The 16,029-nt window shown below is 39.1% G+C and overlaps 2 protein-coding genes across 3 annotated transcripts; one reads left to right on the top strand and one right to left on the bottom strand.

The window, feature by feature from the left end:
* Positions 1-3,672: 3,672 nt before the first annotated feature.
* On the bottom strand, positions 3,673-4,299 carry LOC148738071 (uncharacterized). Its single transcript, XM_088749381.1, has one exon. It carries the CDS (start codon positions 4,297-4,299, stop codon positions 3,673-3,675), a length of 627 nt encoding a protein of 208 aa, XP_088605507.1.
* Positions 4,300-5,773: 1,474 nt separating this feature from the next.
* On the top strand, positions 5,774-12,242 carry LOC148738070 (uncharacterized). 2 transcript variants are annotated; one of them, XM_088749950.1, is made up of 4 exons: positions 5,774-6,216; positions 7,245-7,398; positions 7,510-8,777; positions 9,911-12,242. In XM_088749950.1, exons 1-3 carry the CDS (start codon positions 6,098-6,100, stop codon positions 8,392-8,394), a joined length of 1,158 nt encoding a protein of 385 aa, XP_088606076.1. In that variant the 5' UTR covers positions 5,774-6,097; the 3' UTR covers positions 8,395-8,777; positions 9,911-12,242. The 2 variants fall into 2 exon arrangements, with proteins under 2 accessions (XP_088606076.1, XP_088606077.1); XM_088749951.1 differs by having other exon boundaries at positions 5,789-6,216; positions 7,245-7,392.
* The last annotated feature ends 3,787 nt before the right edge of the window (positions 12,243-16,029 follow it).

Raw genomic sequence — 16,029 nt, 5'->3', positions numbered from 1 at the left:
AGTACCCTAACTTAAGTAATCATGTTAATAATCTTAGAGTACATAACTTATGTCCCACCAACCCCAGAATTCCTCAGTAAACACTTAGTCTAGTAAATATTTGTCTCAAACTAAGGTCATTAAAACTGTAAATAATCATGTATAAAGCTATTTAAAGAAAGGATGTCAAAACAAAGTGCAAAAAGGCATACAACAACCCCTAAATGTGATGTGAGTAGTTTTCAGGTAACAGTTCCTTGACTTCATGTTTTCAAGGAAATCTGAGAAAATGCTACTGAAAGGATGAAGTATTTATGGGTTCAATGAATTCAATTAAATAGTTTATTTTACTTGCTGAAATTCATGGATTACCAGAGACTCAGACTACCTTTCAAGATTTTCCCATGCACTTTCATCCTTTGCTGTCAACAACATCCACAGAAACAGCTGTATACTGGCTAACACTTGCTGCTATCAAATGTCTTATTTTGAGACAAACAGAAGTCTAGCTGACCTGAAAAGACTGAGTGGTGATTTTTGTAATTTATATTGGCACTGTTTTCATGACGATTATCATCTTTAATATATGTGATTAACATAACCTGCATTCTTTATGACCACAAGCAACATAGTAGCTTGTTATCATCTGCTAAGAGTAAACACCCTCCTTGTCATGATTACAAGTGCGCTAGCATGACCTCCATAGGGACGGAACTAAAAATGATGGGCAGGAAACTTATATTGAAATGGAATAAGGGCAGTGATCCAAAAACAAGTAAATGAATTTACCTTTGCTTGAATGTCTAATTTTGCCAACATCTGCCAAAAAGAAAGTCCATGCATTGAGCAAACTATAGATCTCTGGCAGGAAAACATTTAATTTAATTGCATGAAAAGGGAATCTTCCATATGCCAACCCACTCAGTAACATGGCTCAAGTGAGCATAGGGTCCAGAGGCAATATACTTCCCTAAAAATTTCCATTGAAATTTCTCGGAAGTGCTGTTTGAAAATATCAAATGAGATGTTACACAGCTGTTTCCACTATGCAGAAATGTGGCATTTGTCATCAATGTAATTTTAAAATTTTTGATGGTAATTGAACTAAGTGGAGTGCACTTGGGTCTGAAATGATAAAAGTTATTTCCCAATCAAACAAGCCCACAGCAGAAGTTTGATTTGAAATCACAAGTATGATTCTGGACCAAAATTGCATAACATAAGGTTCAGTTATTTAATATTCATTGTGAAAGTGCAGAATTCAGTCCTTCAAATACAGGATGTTTTAGTCAGTACAATTATTTTATGATTCAGTGCTGAGCTGGTTTGTAAAAAGGTGTAAAAGTTGTCTTTTACTTCCCTTTACATGTCAAGTAATTTGATTCATTACTTTGAACAAGCCTTGAAACTTGGGGTGGTTTTTGTGTTTTAATTTAAGGTTTGTCATTTGCTTGGAAAAAGATGTGATTTAGAAAAACAAATGGTATAATTTGTGGATAAATTACACTAAAGAGAGCCAATCAGATTCAAAGATTGTCCATGGTTCAATAAATGGTTTTAAACATCAATACGTTTTATGATATGATGTGCTCCATTGCACAATTACTTTAATTTACCTTATAAACAATAAATCCAATCATGTTGCTTAAAACTGCAGTTTCAGCCAACGGAATAGAAAATAAACAAAAGATGAGATTGACAGATTAACTTGATATTAAATTCTTAATGCTTTCCAACCTCACATCAATGTTCTTGGTTGTTCTCCTTACTGTTTTCCAGCTGTTTCCTAAGGAGCTGACAAGGAGAATTTGTTTAACAATCAACAGCTTCTTCAGTTGGTGATAATTTCCGTTATTCTCATGACCTTTGCTGCGTGATTCAGGGCTGATATTGTAAGGAGAAATTAGATGCTGGTCACTGCAGTGTCATGGGGCTCAGACAACGATAACAAAGAGGATTTTCGCATTATACTACTGGAATAAATCCTCTGCAAGACATTCGTTACATCAAAATGTTTACAAAAACTGCATATCTCAAGTCAAACTTCGCCCAGCCGATCGGTTGCTATAAAATTATTCGAATGTAATTTTCTCTGAGACGTTCTTAGCGTATACAGTGAAACTACTTACACATTGGCAATGGCATTCGATTTTTTCCCAATACAGAAAAGGGGAGAAAAAGTTTACTAACCAGCAAAACTTTACAAAGCACGATGAGCGACAATTTCAACTTGTCAACTAAGCTTTCTCAGGCAGCCATTACTCGAGCAGGTTTACGCCACTTTCAAAAGCGATCAACGATACTGACCTTCATTTTCAACCAAAATAAACTCCTTTTCCTAAAGTTCTTTTCTTAAGGATTCGTTCGGTATTTTTCTTTCAAATTTAATTTACGAGGATTCAAAGCTGATATAATTTCATTTACACGGCTTTTGCCGGTTACCACAAATTTCAACTTGACTTAGATTTTCATAACGTGAATTATTAAAAGCTGGATCATTGGATAATGCAATTAAAGACTTTTCATTGGCTTAGCCTTTATGGTATATGACCCAATATACCATAATCTACAAATATGGTAAGCGTACGCGTCAGCTCAAAATCAAAAAGGGAGCTAAAAAATCCGGTTTCTTCTCACAAAATAATAATTTCTTGAGGGCGTTTTTAATAAAACAATTATTCCACTCGCGCTTGTTGGATATGAGGTGATTATAGACAACTCGACGCTACGCGCCTCGTTGGCTATCTATCATCTCATATCCAACGCGCGCTTGTGGAATAATTGTTAATTATAACATAACCAAAGTAAAGCGCGCGCTCTGATTGGTCAATTTAGCGTCCCCCATTTGCCCATGGGTGTACGCTGATGACGTGAGCAAATGCAAAGACTATTTTTCCGCGCGCGCTTGTTTTTTCTGGTCACATAAGATTTGTTAAATAAAAGGGGACTCTTTAGCTACAATGTATCAATGTTATGTTATAAAACAAATGGTAAACACCACACCGTACACTATTGAGTTATGGATGCACTTGGGAGGTTTGCTAAGCACTCAAGAAGCTAGAGTCGCTCTCGGCTATCGCCTCGAGCGACTCTTACGCTTCTTTCGTGCTTAGCAACCTCCCGCGTGCATCCATAACTCAATAGTGTACGCTGTGGTGTTTACCATTTGTTAATTTTGATTGGTTTGTGTGTCGTCAGTTGCGCGGTTGTCCAGCGCATGTATTAAGAAAATTTGTATCAATCAAGCCAGAAAATGACAATTTCCTTCATTACTCATGTTATTTGACAGAAAGTTTTTTTATGAATTAAGCAGGTAACGTTTCTGTATTTGCTTAGCCTCATCTAAACACTCGGAAGGCTGGTGGAATTCTTAAAACTCATGCAAACAAACGGCTGCGCCTTGAGTTTGAATCACTTTAATGAATTCTTCCAACCCCACTAGCATTTAGATGAGAGTGCGTAAACATGGAAAAATTTCTGTGTTGCGAGGCACTTTTTAACCATGCAGTGTTGATCATACGTCGAAAAGTATTTGACGAGATGAATTTGTTGCCATTATTACGAAAGTAATCTTTCAATAATTTGCAAGATGTCTTCGTGAAGTATCTTTTTCATCTCTAGGATAATCAGCTAATTGATTCGGACTTTATTGCTGGCCATAATACAAATCACGCGAGTTTGCTTCAACCGCCGCTAACCTAGAATGGCGTGGAAGGAGGTGGAAGCTTCACCGTCTCCTCCTGCAAAGTTATCGATGTTGTCAAGGAGTAGCAACATGTCACACTGGGGCTTTGATCGCATCAATTGCTGTATTAATTCAATGACTGGATTTGCTTCGAAGCTAATGATCGATTTGTCCGATTCCAGAACTAAAGCGTTCAGAACGTGAAAATGAACGTCTTTCATCTCAGTTACTTCTCTTAAATCGGCCTTGAATTTTCTCCCTGGCCACTTCGAAACAGTTACCATTGCCAATTTTGTCTTGCCTACTCCACTAATTCCGTCCAAATTGACGACACGCGAACTTCCTGTCACCAACATTGCCATAACTTTCTCTAGGTCATGTTCTCTGCCGGTAAAACTCGGTTCTCTCTCTCCAAGACTGACCTCCTTTTGACGAATTTCTTTAAATTGTTGAATCTTTTCCTCTAATGACACTTTCTTGGACGTTTTCGGGCTTAGAAACCCCTCCAACAAGGTCAGATTGTCTTCGGATACTAAACCCTGATTAGCGAATAATCGGAGGCACGAGTACAAATCCTGATCCCTTTGGTTCTTAAACTTGCCCCTAAAATTAGCTTTTATGGACGAACACGACATAGTTGTCAGTGACGTGATTGAATTTTCAAGAGGGGGTCAGGAAACTTTCGAATTTAAAACGGACGTGAACTTGACCCTCACTCACAATGCTCCTGATCTGCTTGGTTACGAATTGGTGGTGTTCAAGCTTCTAAACAACGACAGTATTGAATGGGAAGAGATTGCTGTTATAATACAACTTCCATGCTAATTCAGGTTAGGAGAAGACTTTCTTATTATTGATCTTGGTAGATACGCGACGAAGGCACACTGGACGATGGGCGAGTTTTTTTCTCTGATTTATTTAATGTTTTATTGTAAAGCATTCTCCTGGGTTTCTGCACTAGTTAACACGTGCATAGAATTATCGAGGGATGGATTAAGAAGCTTAAAACGAACGTCTTAGATAGAGCAGGACCTCAATATAAAACATAGTTGCCTGAGGAAGGGTATCTCTCTTTTCCTTTCGGTTTCTTGGAATGTCAACTGTCAATCATTTTTAATGGAATCTGTCATCTCATGCAAAAGCAATTTACCAAGCATGTTCAGAGTTAATACTTTGAAGCTAATGTCACTTTGTAAAGTTTCATTCATCCAAACAAAAACAACAATATCTGTTAGATTTTATGCTGCCAATACCTTGTATTGCGTTGTGAAGTAATAAGTATGACATGTTTCCTTTTCTCTGCTATACTCGCAACAGATGTAGAAGAAGGAAATTTTTCGGCTCAAGATACTCCTTGTGTGCCTTCTCCAATTGTTCAAGTCGAGATAAGATTGTGCTCTACATACGCAGTGGTCTGTCGTCTCAAGACCTCGCCCGTTTACACTGTAACATCTTACGGTGGTACCTTCATGTTCCCTGACTATCCAAATGCAACTCTTACCATTCCGAAGGAAGCGGTCGCATCAAAAGCTAGGATTCGCCTACAGATGAAGGTAAGCACTTTTCTGGACACTTTGATGTAAGCTTTTTACACCGGAGGGAAGAAATCAGTGAATTTTCAGTCAAAATAAAATACGTTGAGTGAATAGAATTCAAAAGGGAGGACGTGCCATCCACTCGTCCAGACAATCACTTGGCTCAGCAGGTAAAAGTTGCAATATTGAGGTGTGGTCACCCTTTCTTTAATTCCCAGCTGAAATGGATGGAAGGGCCCGGAATTAGTCAACATCACACAATAAACGACTGGTCCTTCTGAGGAAAGTTCATTTTGTTTTTGGTGATTTTAATGTCTCCCAAGGAAGCTCCGATTAGAGGGAAACAAAATGAACTTTCTCTCGGTGGGACCAATCGATCATCAGTGATTTTTTATGTCGCTCAACTCAGACTTAATAGGACGCAATGCGAAAACTAATGGAAAAAGTATTGATAAATAATTATTACATGCAAGCGCTTAAGAGTGCAGAACACTAAAAAGTAAAATATGTCACGCCACCTTCAATAACGTTCCGATCGCGTGCAAGGGCGGACGCGAGTAACAGTGCATTCTTACCTTCCGACGGCACTATTTCACGCTCAAATACTTTTGACAGAATACAGTTTCATTTTTGAATGTCTTGTGACCCCGGAGTAACCAGTGAGAGTATGGGCTGTTGGGGAAAACATTCCAGATAAGTAGAAAGTTTCAGATTTTCACTGTTATCTAACTTCAAGGTTCACGAAGTTCAAAGTGAAGATAGTCTACTTGATCCTACGTTGAGAATCATCTGCTCCGAAGCCATCGAGTTCTCAAAACCAGGTACCATACAGCTACCACTCTCTTTGAGAGAACACTATGAAGACATTCCTGCTGCATCAGAATGCCGGGTTGGAATAATGTTCCTAAAGTCTGACGACGAGAGAGAAGAATGGATTGAGACTGCTTCCGATTTGATGAAACCGATACCTTTTGACGGGAGGATAGTTAAATGTCAAGTTGAGCGCTTGAACTCTGGGTATGGAAATCATTTTTTAATTATGAACGTTAAGTTGTAAAATTTGTTCTATTTCAGGCCTACACTGACTCTTGAAAGCCCCCTAGAGGGTGGGGAGGGGAGTGATCACTAAAGAATATGTATATCAGAATATGTCTGATTCTCGGATCACTTCTTACAGAAAATACCGCACGTCCTGCACGAGGCGAAAAAGTTCGACAAACGTATGCTGTTGTTCCGACAAACAAGATATATTTCGTTTGTTGAACTTTGTCGCCAGGGCACCATTGCCACGAGATCCTTCCAATACGAGCGCAGATTTTCTTCCTTTTACAACTCACCAGACCGGAACTTGTCAATACAATATACGGGTCACTTTGCAAGGTACGATGAATACTGTAAGTAACCTTTTTTTCAAACCTCATGCGCTAGAATGCTTCAATGCAAATGAAATCAATACAAAGGCGTGTGGGCTGGAATGAATCACATGATAGACAAAAGAGTGGAAATTTCATTTCCATTACGTCAATGAAAAGTTTCAGTTCTGGTTTTATTAGCGATTGTTTCTCAACCGAAGAGTAACAGATAACCATTTTACCATAGGAGAAATGTCAGGGATTATTTGTCGGTATATGTAGTGGGTTGCCCATTCTGCAACAAAGGTGCATTCACACTTCCCTTACTGCATCTGATTGGCTTCAGAGCTTCAGTTGGCTTGTACTAAACCGGAAAAGACAGCTGCTGACGATATAAAACTTTTCACATAATAACTTATTTTTTCTTGTAAGTCACCTCAACACCACTCTTTATCTTTGCAGTTTGAATTTAGTAGAGGTCTCGTGACATCCGCTTAATGTGTCAACAGATTAGCCGGGCCAACTGTCACTAATGAACAAAATTGGTTAACATCCCTTTTCAAGGCTGCCGAACTCAAAGGTCTCGGTTCTGCTTTTGTTTGTGTGTGTGTTTTGTCGGTATGTTACAGGTATTTTTTTTCGTTTGTCTTGTTTGTTTGTTTTTTTTGTTACATTTTGATTCCTTTGTTTCAGGTATACTTGTTTTCGAATGAGTTTGAAAAGAGAATACATAGATGGGGACACAACCAGAGGGAAATTTTCTGGAAGCCTTGCCATAGATGGTGACGACCATCTAGGTGCTTTGCAAGTTCCCTTATCCCCACTGAAAGCAGGAATAGAGGTAAAGGTAACCTATGAAGCATGAAACCTTTTCGTACCTATTTGATTCCTGTCACAGATTATTATGTCTGTTCTTGACTTGTTTTTCTTTTAACGTCTCCTTGCGATTATATTTCAGGGTCGTTCTGAATGTGGCTCAAGTATTACCTTCCAAGGGGTACCTAAGAAAGAAGTTCCTCTTTTTGTCTCGAACAGCTTGAAAGTCACCCTTTTAGTTGATGAGTGGACATCATGCGCTGGAGGTTTGTCAACGTTCAGCAGAAAACTGGCAATTTACTTGGCAAAACAACCTGGATTAGAAATCACTTTATGGGTCCCAGAGAAAACTCTTAGTCCTGAGCATATAGAGGACGCCCGGAGTCACAACATTGCCGTGTCTGAAGCAAAGAAACGACCGGGTTATGATCATCTTGATTGGCTGAGCTTTCCACCAGCACACCTTCACTGGGATGTTGTCATTGGCAATGGTCAAATACTTGGTCGTCAAGCTCAGGTTTTCACAGATCCTCCACGCAGCTCTAGGCGGATTCAAGTCATGCATACGGTTCCAGAACAACTTTGCAACTTCAAAAGTTACCTAGGCGCCGTTTTGAAAGGCGACGAAAAACAAGAAACTGAACTTGAACTCTGCAAATTGGCCGATGTGGTCGTCACAGTTGGACCCAAACTATTTGATGAGTACTATTTGATGAGTACTATTCGCGCGTTCGCGCTCAAAAAAGACAAGGATATTTTTAGGTTCACAACTGGACTTTTTGAGGAATTCGAGGATTTGATTCAGTATCCTAATGAGAGCCCCAACTTCAAAGTTTTGTTGTGCGGCCGTGGTGATCCTGAGGACTTTGAGTTAAAAGGCTACTACGTAGCTGCTAAGGCATTTGCATGTGAGGAGTTGAGCAAATCACGTTGTCTCCTCCTGTCTGTCGGAGCCACGGATGGAAATCAAGACGAAGTAGCAGCAAAGCTTCTGAATTGTGGTATTTCTAAAAAGGAGTTGGTGTGAGGAAATTTGCAAGAAGCAGGGACAAAATGAGGGACTTACTCTGTGAAGTTGATTTGGTCATCATGCCATCGAGGACCGAGGGATTTGGGCTCATAGCTCTTGAAGCTCTATCTGCTGCTCTTCCCATTCTGGTGGGTAGTAATTCAGGGTTTGCTCAATCGATAAGGGACTTGCCATTCGGTGAATCATGTATTGTTAATTCAGATGATCTGAAATGTGGGCGAAGGCAATTAAATCAGTTCAAGCAAATCATGGAGAATGTCTGAGTAACATTCATGAACTACGCGAATCGTACAGAGAAAAATACGATTGGAAGGAACAGTGCAAGATTCTTACGGAGAATAGGAGGACTATGGTTCACGAATCAAATTAACCGATACACAGTGAGTACCTTAACTACTGTTATTTTTTGTGTGTGTATTCTGAATCCACGAGAAGTGCAGTATGTTGCTGGTTACTTGCATAGTGGAAGCGTAAGTTTGTATGTTCGATAGATGTTAACTACATGGCCTGTTCTTGGAGCAGCAATACGCACATTCTTTTCAGCGTCTCAGGTAATTCAGTACTAGGCTAGTTTCCTTAAATAACTCAGTTTGCTAACATGAACATTAACGCTCGAGGAATTTTTTTTTGTATTCAATGCGGAGTCACCTTTTTTCGTTTTCTTCTGTTTGTTTGCTCTTCTTGTGTGTGTGTGCATTGTCTTCCTCACACGTGAAAAATGTGATAAGTGCCATCTGACTGGCTTTCGGGTTCTTCGACCGGCTTGTGAATGAAACGTCTTTATGCACCTTTTCAGTGCCTAAATCTCAGTGAATTTAGGTAGATGATAAGAGTAGATATTGAAAGGTTAGCTAAAGATCGGACATTTTGTTTGCCACCCTGACGCAGCATGAAGAAATGATTGTAATCAGACTCATTGGAGCTGAGTTAATTAACGCAAGCTAAGACTCAAACTAAGACTCTGGCACCATTAAAGTCGGTTTACACCTTTAAATTCGAGATTAGCTTTCATACAGAATATCTTTAACAAGCCAGATCAAACTTGCTCGTACACACAACGAGAAACTGACTGCAGGAACCAATCCTCTCTATTCGTTACGTTAATTTTAAAAGATAAGGAGTGCCTTTTTATGCTCATTGACGTTGTCATGCACACCGCTAAGAATTTCTAGAAATGCCATGTGTTCCTTATCACAAAAGAAAAGGGAGCTTCGAGCGGATTCAGTTTGTGGTGTATTAGGGTTCGATGTACTACTACTATAGAGTAACGCGTTCACAGGTCAAGTGCTCTACATAACTGCTTTATTAGAAAAACGATAGTTCTTTAAAATGTACAATGAGAAATTTGGGGATAATCACGCGACTGCGGTCAACGGTGCGCTAACCTATAGAATAACGATTATGTAATAGCTAAGGCATTTATCCAAGAGGAACAAACACTACAAGATTAGTCAGTTTAATTTGGACGGCGCTACTTTTAATCTAACATTTTTGCTTTGCTTTGATTTCCCAGTGTAAATTGCAACGCTGGACTTTGAAAGATCGCTTCCCCTGAAGTGGCCGTTAGCGGAATAGTTTCGTTTAAGCCTCGTTTCTCCAGCGCGATGGAAATTTAAAAAAAATTTTGTTAAATGACTGATTCTTAACGATCAACCAGATGGGAGGATTTATAGGATCACTTTCCAACGTAAAGACAAATGATAGAGGTCAAACAAATGAAGGAAAACTGTCCAATTTGTTATATGTGCCATGTTGGATTTTTAACGCTATGTGTATCTAGATTTACTTTCATTGAGAACTGGAAATGTCCCTTTCTTGGTCAGTATAATGTCTGCATATTCGCTTATTTCTTATTTTCTTCCCTCTGATATCGAAACAGATGCATGAACTTGTCTTCGGCATATTTTTTTCCATATTTGAAGCGTTTGTGCGAGTCATTCGAGCCATCTTGGTCTGAGCGGTGTGAGGCGTAATAATGAGCGATAGAAGTGGAAAGGAGACAACCTGTCTCTGTTAGCAGCTAAGTGAGACAGGGAAGGGGCGTTGACCCAGTTTGTAAGCACGATGGATTCCGGATTAAAAAACTAAGATATTTCGCGCGATCGCGTCATTAATATCGCGGTCAGGTAGAGGAACAATACTCTTAAGTCTCTATATGCAAAGTGATCCTCGCAAATGAGTGTTTTGTGCTTGTATCTTGTATCTCTCAGCGACGTTAAGTTTCCACCCTTAATCGGTTAAACGTGTGAGAGTCGTGAAGAGAGAAAAACCCACTCCTGGGGTGGGGCATAGAAGGAAACTTTCCACTTAAGAGCAAATGTTACCAAACATCAAACATTTTTAGAATTTCGTGGTAACAGCTCAAAAATCAATTTGGCCCATAATCTCATGTTACGTAGACCATAGTGGAAAACAAAACACTGCATAGTTAATTTTGGTATATATCGTTTGGTTTTCGAGAAAATCGATAGTCACTGAATTTTGTGAAAACGCCGCTTTTTTCGATGCGAAATTTAGAACGATTTACGACGCCTCGTATTAAAAAATAAAACACTCTAGGGCAATTAGATCAACCATATATTGTAGAACGATGTCAAAACATACGGTAAAAACAATTTTTAGCAATTTTCGACGATTTACTTTTATAATCTAATTTAATTTGATCGACTATTTCTATCTAGAAAACTTATCTATAATTAACCTATAATTCAAGTTTGTGGTATTGCTTATAATTAGTTGGAAACCAAGCGTTTAAAATTCAAAGAGTTGTTCTTTTCGAGCCCCAAAGGATTTTTTGGGAAAATGATTCAGAGCGAAGGAATCAATTTTTAAAGTTGGATAAGTTGCGCTGTCGTTTCAACTTGACCCGCGAGTGACATAACACTGCAACTACATTACCCTTGACAGAAGTTAAGCAGAAAACATTAAGTCTGTACATTAATGAATGGAATCGTACCTTTTTATCTTCAAATCAATGATGAAAGAAACAGTATTCCTGAAGGTCTCGTTTGGTTCGTGAACTGATCGTGCAAAATCATTTCCCACGACATAGCGGTGGTATTGTTTGTTTTGCATGGTTCGGACGTCTTGTTATGTGTATTCACTCCCTCCATTCTCCTCAAAAACGGTCTTAGCGTGCCTTTGGTTAAAACATTAGTTTTGAACTGAACGGCGAAACCAAAGCGGAACCAAGAGACCAAGTCAAAAACATATTTTATCAAGTGGGTGTTGTGAAATATCGCTTCAAGTGTAGTCTACAACTACAGAATTGGAATATGGAACGACTAGCGGATCTAAGCGATTTTTTATAAGAAATCAACGTAGAAGAAAGAAAAGACAAACAGAACCCTGTTTAAAAAACAAATGAAAGCAAAAAGAATGACAAATGTAGATCGCTGTAAAAAAATCATTACCTGGGGAAACAGAAAAAGTTTCGCGGCGTTGCCCTGGAGAAACCGTGTGAAATGATAAAAACGTCATCGCCATTATTTTTACTGTGGGTTTAAGTCGATGAATGAACAAGTAAACGCGCACATCGCTGGATGTAAATTGGCGACTTCTGCTTGGATAAAGTTTTCGCTTCTTCAGTATGTAAGCCGTATGATAAACATCATAACCTTCGGTCGTTACAGGAAAATCCGCCTAAAACTAGGGTTAGCCGTATTGACCTCGCTATCGCTCATTCAAAATGGCAAGGCCTCAGTTTAAGATTTTCTCTAACCAAAACAGTCAAGGCGCTCTGATCAGCTGCTTAAACTCCGAATTTTCTTTGCTATGTATTCGCCTCCGAAAATATTGCGCGCGAAAAGATTGTTATCATTGTAGGAATAAATGATTTAAAATCATTTTTTTGTGTTTTATATTATGTCACAGTTTTAGTATATAATAACTATTCACCTCAGTGTCGGGGACTAGTGGTGGATATTTGCCTCGCTGATCACGGTGTATTAAATAGCCACCCCAACTCCGCTTTGGTAAATAGCTGTTAATTATCTTACAGCTAGCAGCGCCCATGGGGGGCAGTGGGTTTGAATTATTACATGCATACTGATATTTACACTGTGAAGCACTATCGTTCGTGTCTCTGGTTGGACGAACGATGTAATTTCTCAACACCTTGGGAATAAAAAAAAATCTTTCGAGTGCACATTCCATGGTATAATCCCTATGTGAACCTCGTGTTCTGATCCCGCGCAAGAAAAAAAAAATGATGTGGAACAGACTTAGAGAAATCCCTTATTTAAAAGGAGTGGAAGGGTCGACATCAAGTTTTGAAACTAAACCCTTTGAAATTGTAGCAGCACAGCGGTGACAAGAATTTTGAAAGAAAGAGAAAGCTCCATTTTCAAAGCTCGTGCTAAGGACCCTCACCACATATGCCAGCCTGACTGACACTTGTGGCGGCATGATACCTTAATTATTACACGAGTCGGGCAGTCAGAGGGCCAATAAAATCAACCAATCAAAATGCTGTATTTCCGGTCAATATTCTCTCAGTATTGGACAGGGCACTGTCCCGAATGGTCCAGAATGATACCGCACTTGTGTCCCTTTGAACTTCAGTCGTACAATAAATCTCTTATTAACCAAGCTTGCTCGGGACCGTACTGGAAGAATATCGGCCCTCAGTCTTTTTTGTGCGGACCGAGCGCAGCGAGGTCCGTACTGTCAAGACCTCGGGGCGATATTCTCCCAGTACGGCCCTCGCGCTTAGTTAATAAGACATATATATATATATATATATATATATATATAACTAACTGCAGACAGTACTGTTTCGGCCTTCTGGGCCTCATCAGTGCAGTGCTAATGCTAGGATGGGGGAGAACCGAGACGGTCACCCCTAACGACCCAACCTTTGTGGTATCGTCTCAGCCATGCCAGAGTGCTCAAACTAGAGTAACTATTACTAGCAATTTCTTGACTGTTGATTGAAAAGAAAACCAACCACAGCATGAGAGACTAAAATTCCGGGGAGGTTAAATGGAAACAAAATACGTGTATTGAGTGCGATACATAACGTTGAATTTCTCTGTTAAGTTCACTTTTGTATAGAACAACCACACAACTTAATATCTCAAAAAATTGAGCAAAGGGTACCAAACCAAGTGAACTAGCTTAATCTTTCGCACAGGGCGAAGTCTTTTCAGCCTAGATTGATGGACAAGGGCATACATTTGAGGAGGACCCTCACAATCTTTTCTTCATTTGTCAAAGCATTTGACAGCAATTCAAGACTCCTGGAAAGATAGCAACACATTTTTTCGTAGAGGCCCTTTTCAAGATATTTTCCTTGTTTTACGTACCTTAAATTTTTCTTACAGTGCGCATACACATACATACAGGCTGCCATCCTAAGCACGTTTTCAAGGCTATTCCTTTTGGAGTAGCCACAAGATTGAAAAGAAATTGCTCTGAAGAAGTATTTCTTGCCGAGAGAACAGCTGAGTACCGTTGAAGAGTACCTTGTTAACCAGGGCTATCCCTCTAAATTAGTTTCTGCGCAATTCTCCAAAGCCTCCGCTATTCCTAGAGAAAATTTACTCAGGACTCGTGGAAAAGAAATGAAGAAACTATTTCCGTTTGTTATTACAATTAATTCAAACTTGTTTTGGGATTTTGGTACGGTTTACGGTTGTAGATAAAAGTGGTTCTACCCTTTTCTGGTGATTGCCGCATTGCCTCTTCGGTTGCGCCACCCATTTTAACATACTTAGTTTTTTTTATCCGCATTCTTCTTTTTCTCCAACGGTTTCGTTAGATTCCGACAAAGAATCTTATTTACAACCTTCTGTGGTGTTGACTTTGATTTTTAAGCTGCTAGCCCCAAGGATAATCAAATGCTGCCGATCTTCAGCAGGACGCCGAACTTGTCGAAGGCTCCTGGCCAAACCAAGAGCCTTTAGCCGCTCTTTTTTTTTTTTTTGAGAAAATGCTGCCATTTCTCTCTTCTTTGGGCCTGTTAGTTTTTCTTTTTCTTCACCCAAGCAATCCTCTCTAATTTTGAGTTATGTTTTTTATCCATGAGAAAAGACTTTGCACGAGCAGATAACTTCCACGTATGGATTTTGTTAAGTGCGCGATGTAAACAAAATATACAAACGACATAAAATATTAAATTGCCGCGAGCATCCCCCCGGGGGCTCGCCCATTTACGAGATTATGACACCTTCCTGATTTATTAACTTTTATTTGAAAATACATTTTTCTAAATCAGTCGGACGTTTTTTTATATTTTTGAATATTTTTTTTTCTGTAAACCTTAGTTAAAATTTCTAACTTAAATCTAGTCCAAAAAATAAAAAAAAAAACATTTTTTCGGCCTCGGAAGGTTGTAAGTAACCTTAAAGGCTTGAAGGAAACTGTAATCCTAAAATAGCGCATTTGTCCCTATGCATTACTTCGTTGGTTTCTTTCCTTCCGTCGATTCGGAAAAACTTGCGTTAGAGCGATTCAAATACTTTATTCCATCCTTTATTTATAATGTAAGTAATTTTTCGATGAGATAATCGAATCTCAAGCAAGAAATAATGGAAAAACCCCGCTGTTTATCAAACTGTTGTAGGCTTGATATGAAGCGAAATGTATGTTGATTAAGTTGTACCGAGAGATGAACAAGTTATGGCCTTTGGTAAAAATTGAACGCAAATGACCAGTAAAAAATACAACGCTTGAAATAGCTAACCAGCTTGAAATACGCGTGGTTAAGGGTAATAGGAGAAACAAAAGACAAAACATTAAGTTACGAGGCCTTTGTTTCTTAGCTCCGCCTTGATAAGTTAATGAGTTAGGCAGTATTCCCGTTGGAGGAAAGCGCACATGATCTTCAGGCAATGAGAACCTCCCTGTTTACGCTTCGCCACTTATATTACAAATGTAGAATAGTTTCGCCACTGCAAGTAAATGTCTGAGAGCAATAGGCATTCCGCCCGATGGAAATGTTGAATAGAGTTCGTTTTTCTATAGAATCCCCTTTTTGATAATTTTTCAATGAATTCCTTGTGGCTTGGAAGCGAAGCTTTTAAGAATTGCTTCTCTTAGTTGTCCGGAATGAATATCACCCGGACAATCACAAGACATCATCAGATTGTTTGTTCATTTCCTTATTAACTCAAACATGCATTAGTTCTTCACTCAGGCAGACCATTACCCACCATTATTATCTAACAATACTCCGTAGAGTTACAAATACCGCCTAAGACGAGCACAAATATCGTGCGGTATTTGTACTCTAGAGAACTGGTTAGACAGGTTTTCTAGCATCGCAAACCACTTCCCATACCTCTGTCACGCACTCTGCGTAAATAAATATCCGCGAAATTCGCCCGCACAGAAATAACAATGTGGCGTGTTGGATAATAAATAACCTATTAGAAGTTTTGTTTTATAGTATCGCTGAGTATTTTTACTCGTAATTTGTATTTTGACTCACCTTACGGGCTCGTCAAAATATGGCACAACTCGCAAAAAATACTCAGCGATACTACACAACAAAACATCTGATAAGATTTAATGATTGAGCAGGTATATCCGCCCAAAATGTGCAACATTCAGTTGTAAAGTGTGCAAGTGCAGAATCATCGTCAGGAAGCCCTTCTGCAGCTTCTAAGAAAAAGACAAGCATGTTTATAG

Source organism: Stylophora pistillata, chromosome 2, assembly GCF_964205215.1.
Source record: "Stylophora pistillata chromosome 2, jaStyPist1.2, whole genome shotgun sequence".
NCBI classification, from domain to species: Eukaryota; Metazoa; Cnidaria; class Anthozoa; order Scleractinia; family Pocilloporidae; genus Stylophora; species Stylophora pistillata.
This window is presented reverse-complemented; position numbering and strand designations above follow the sequence as displayed.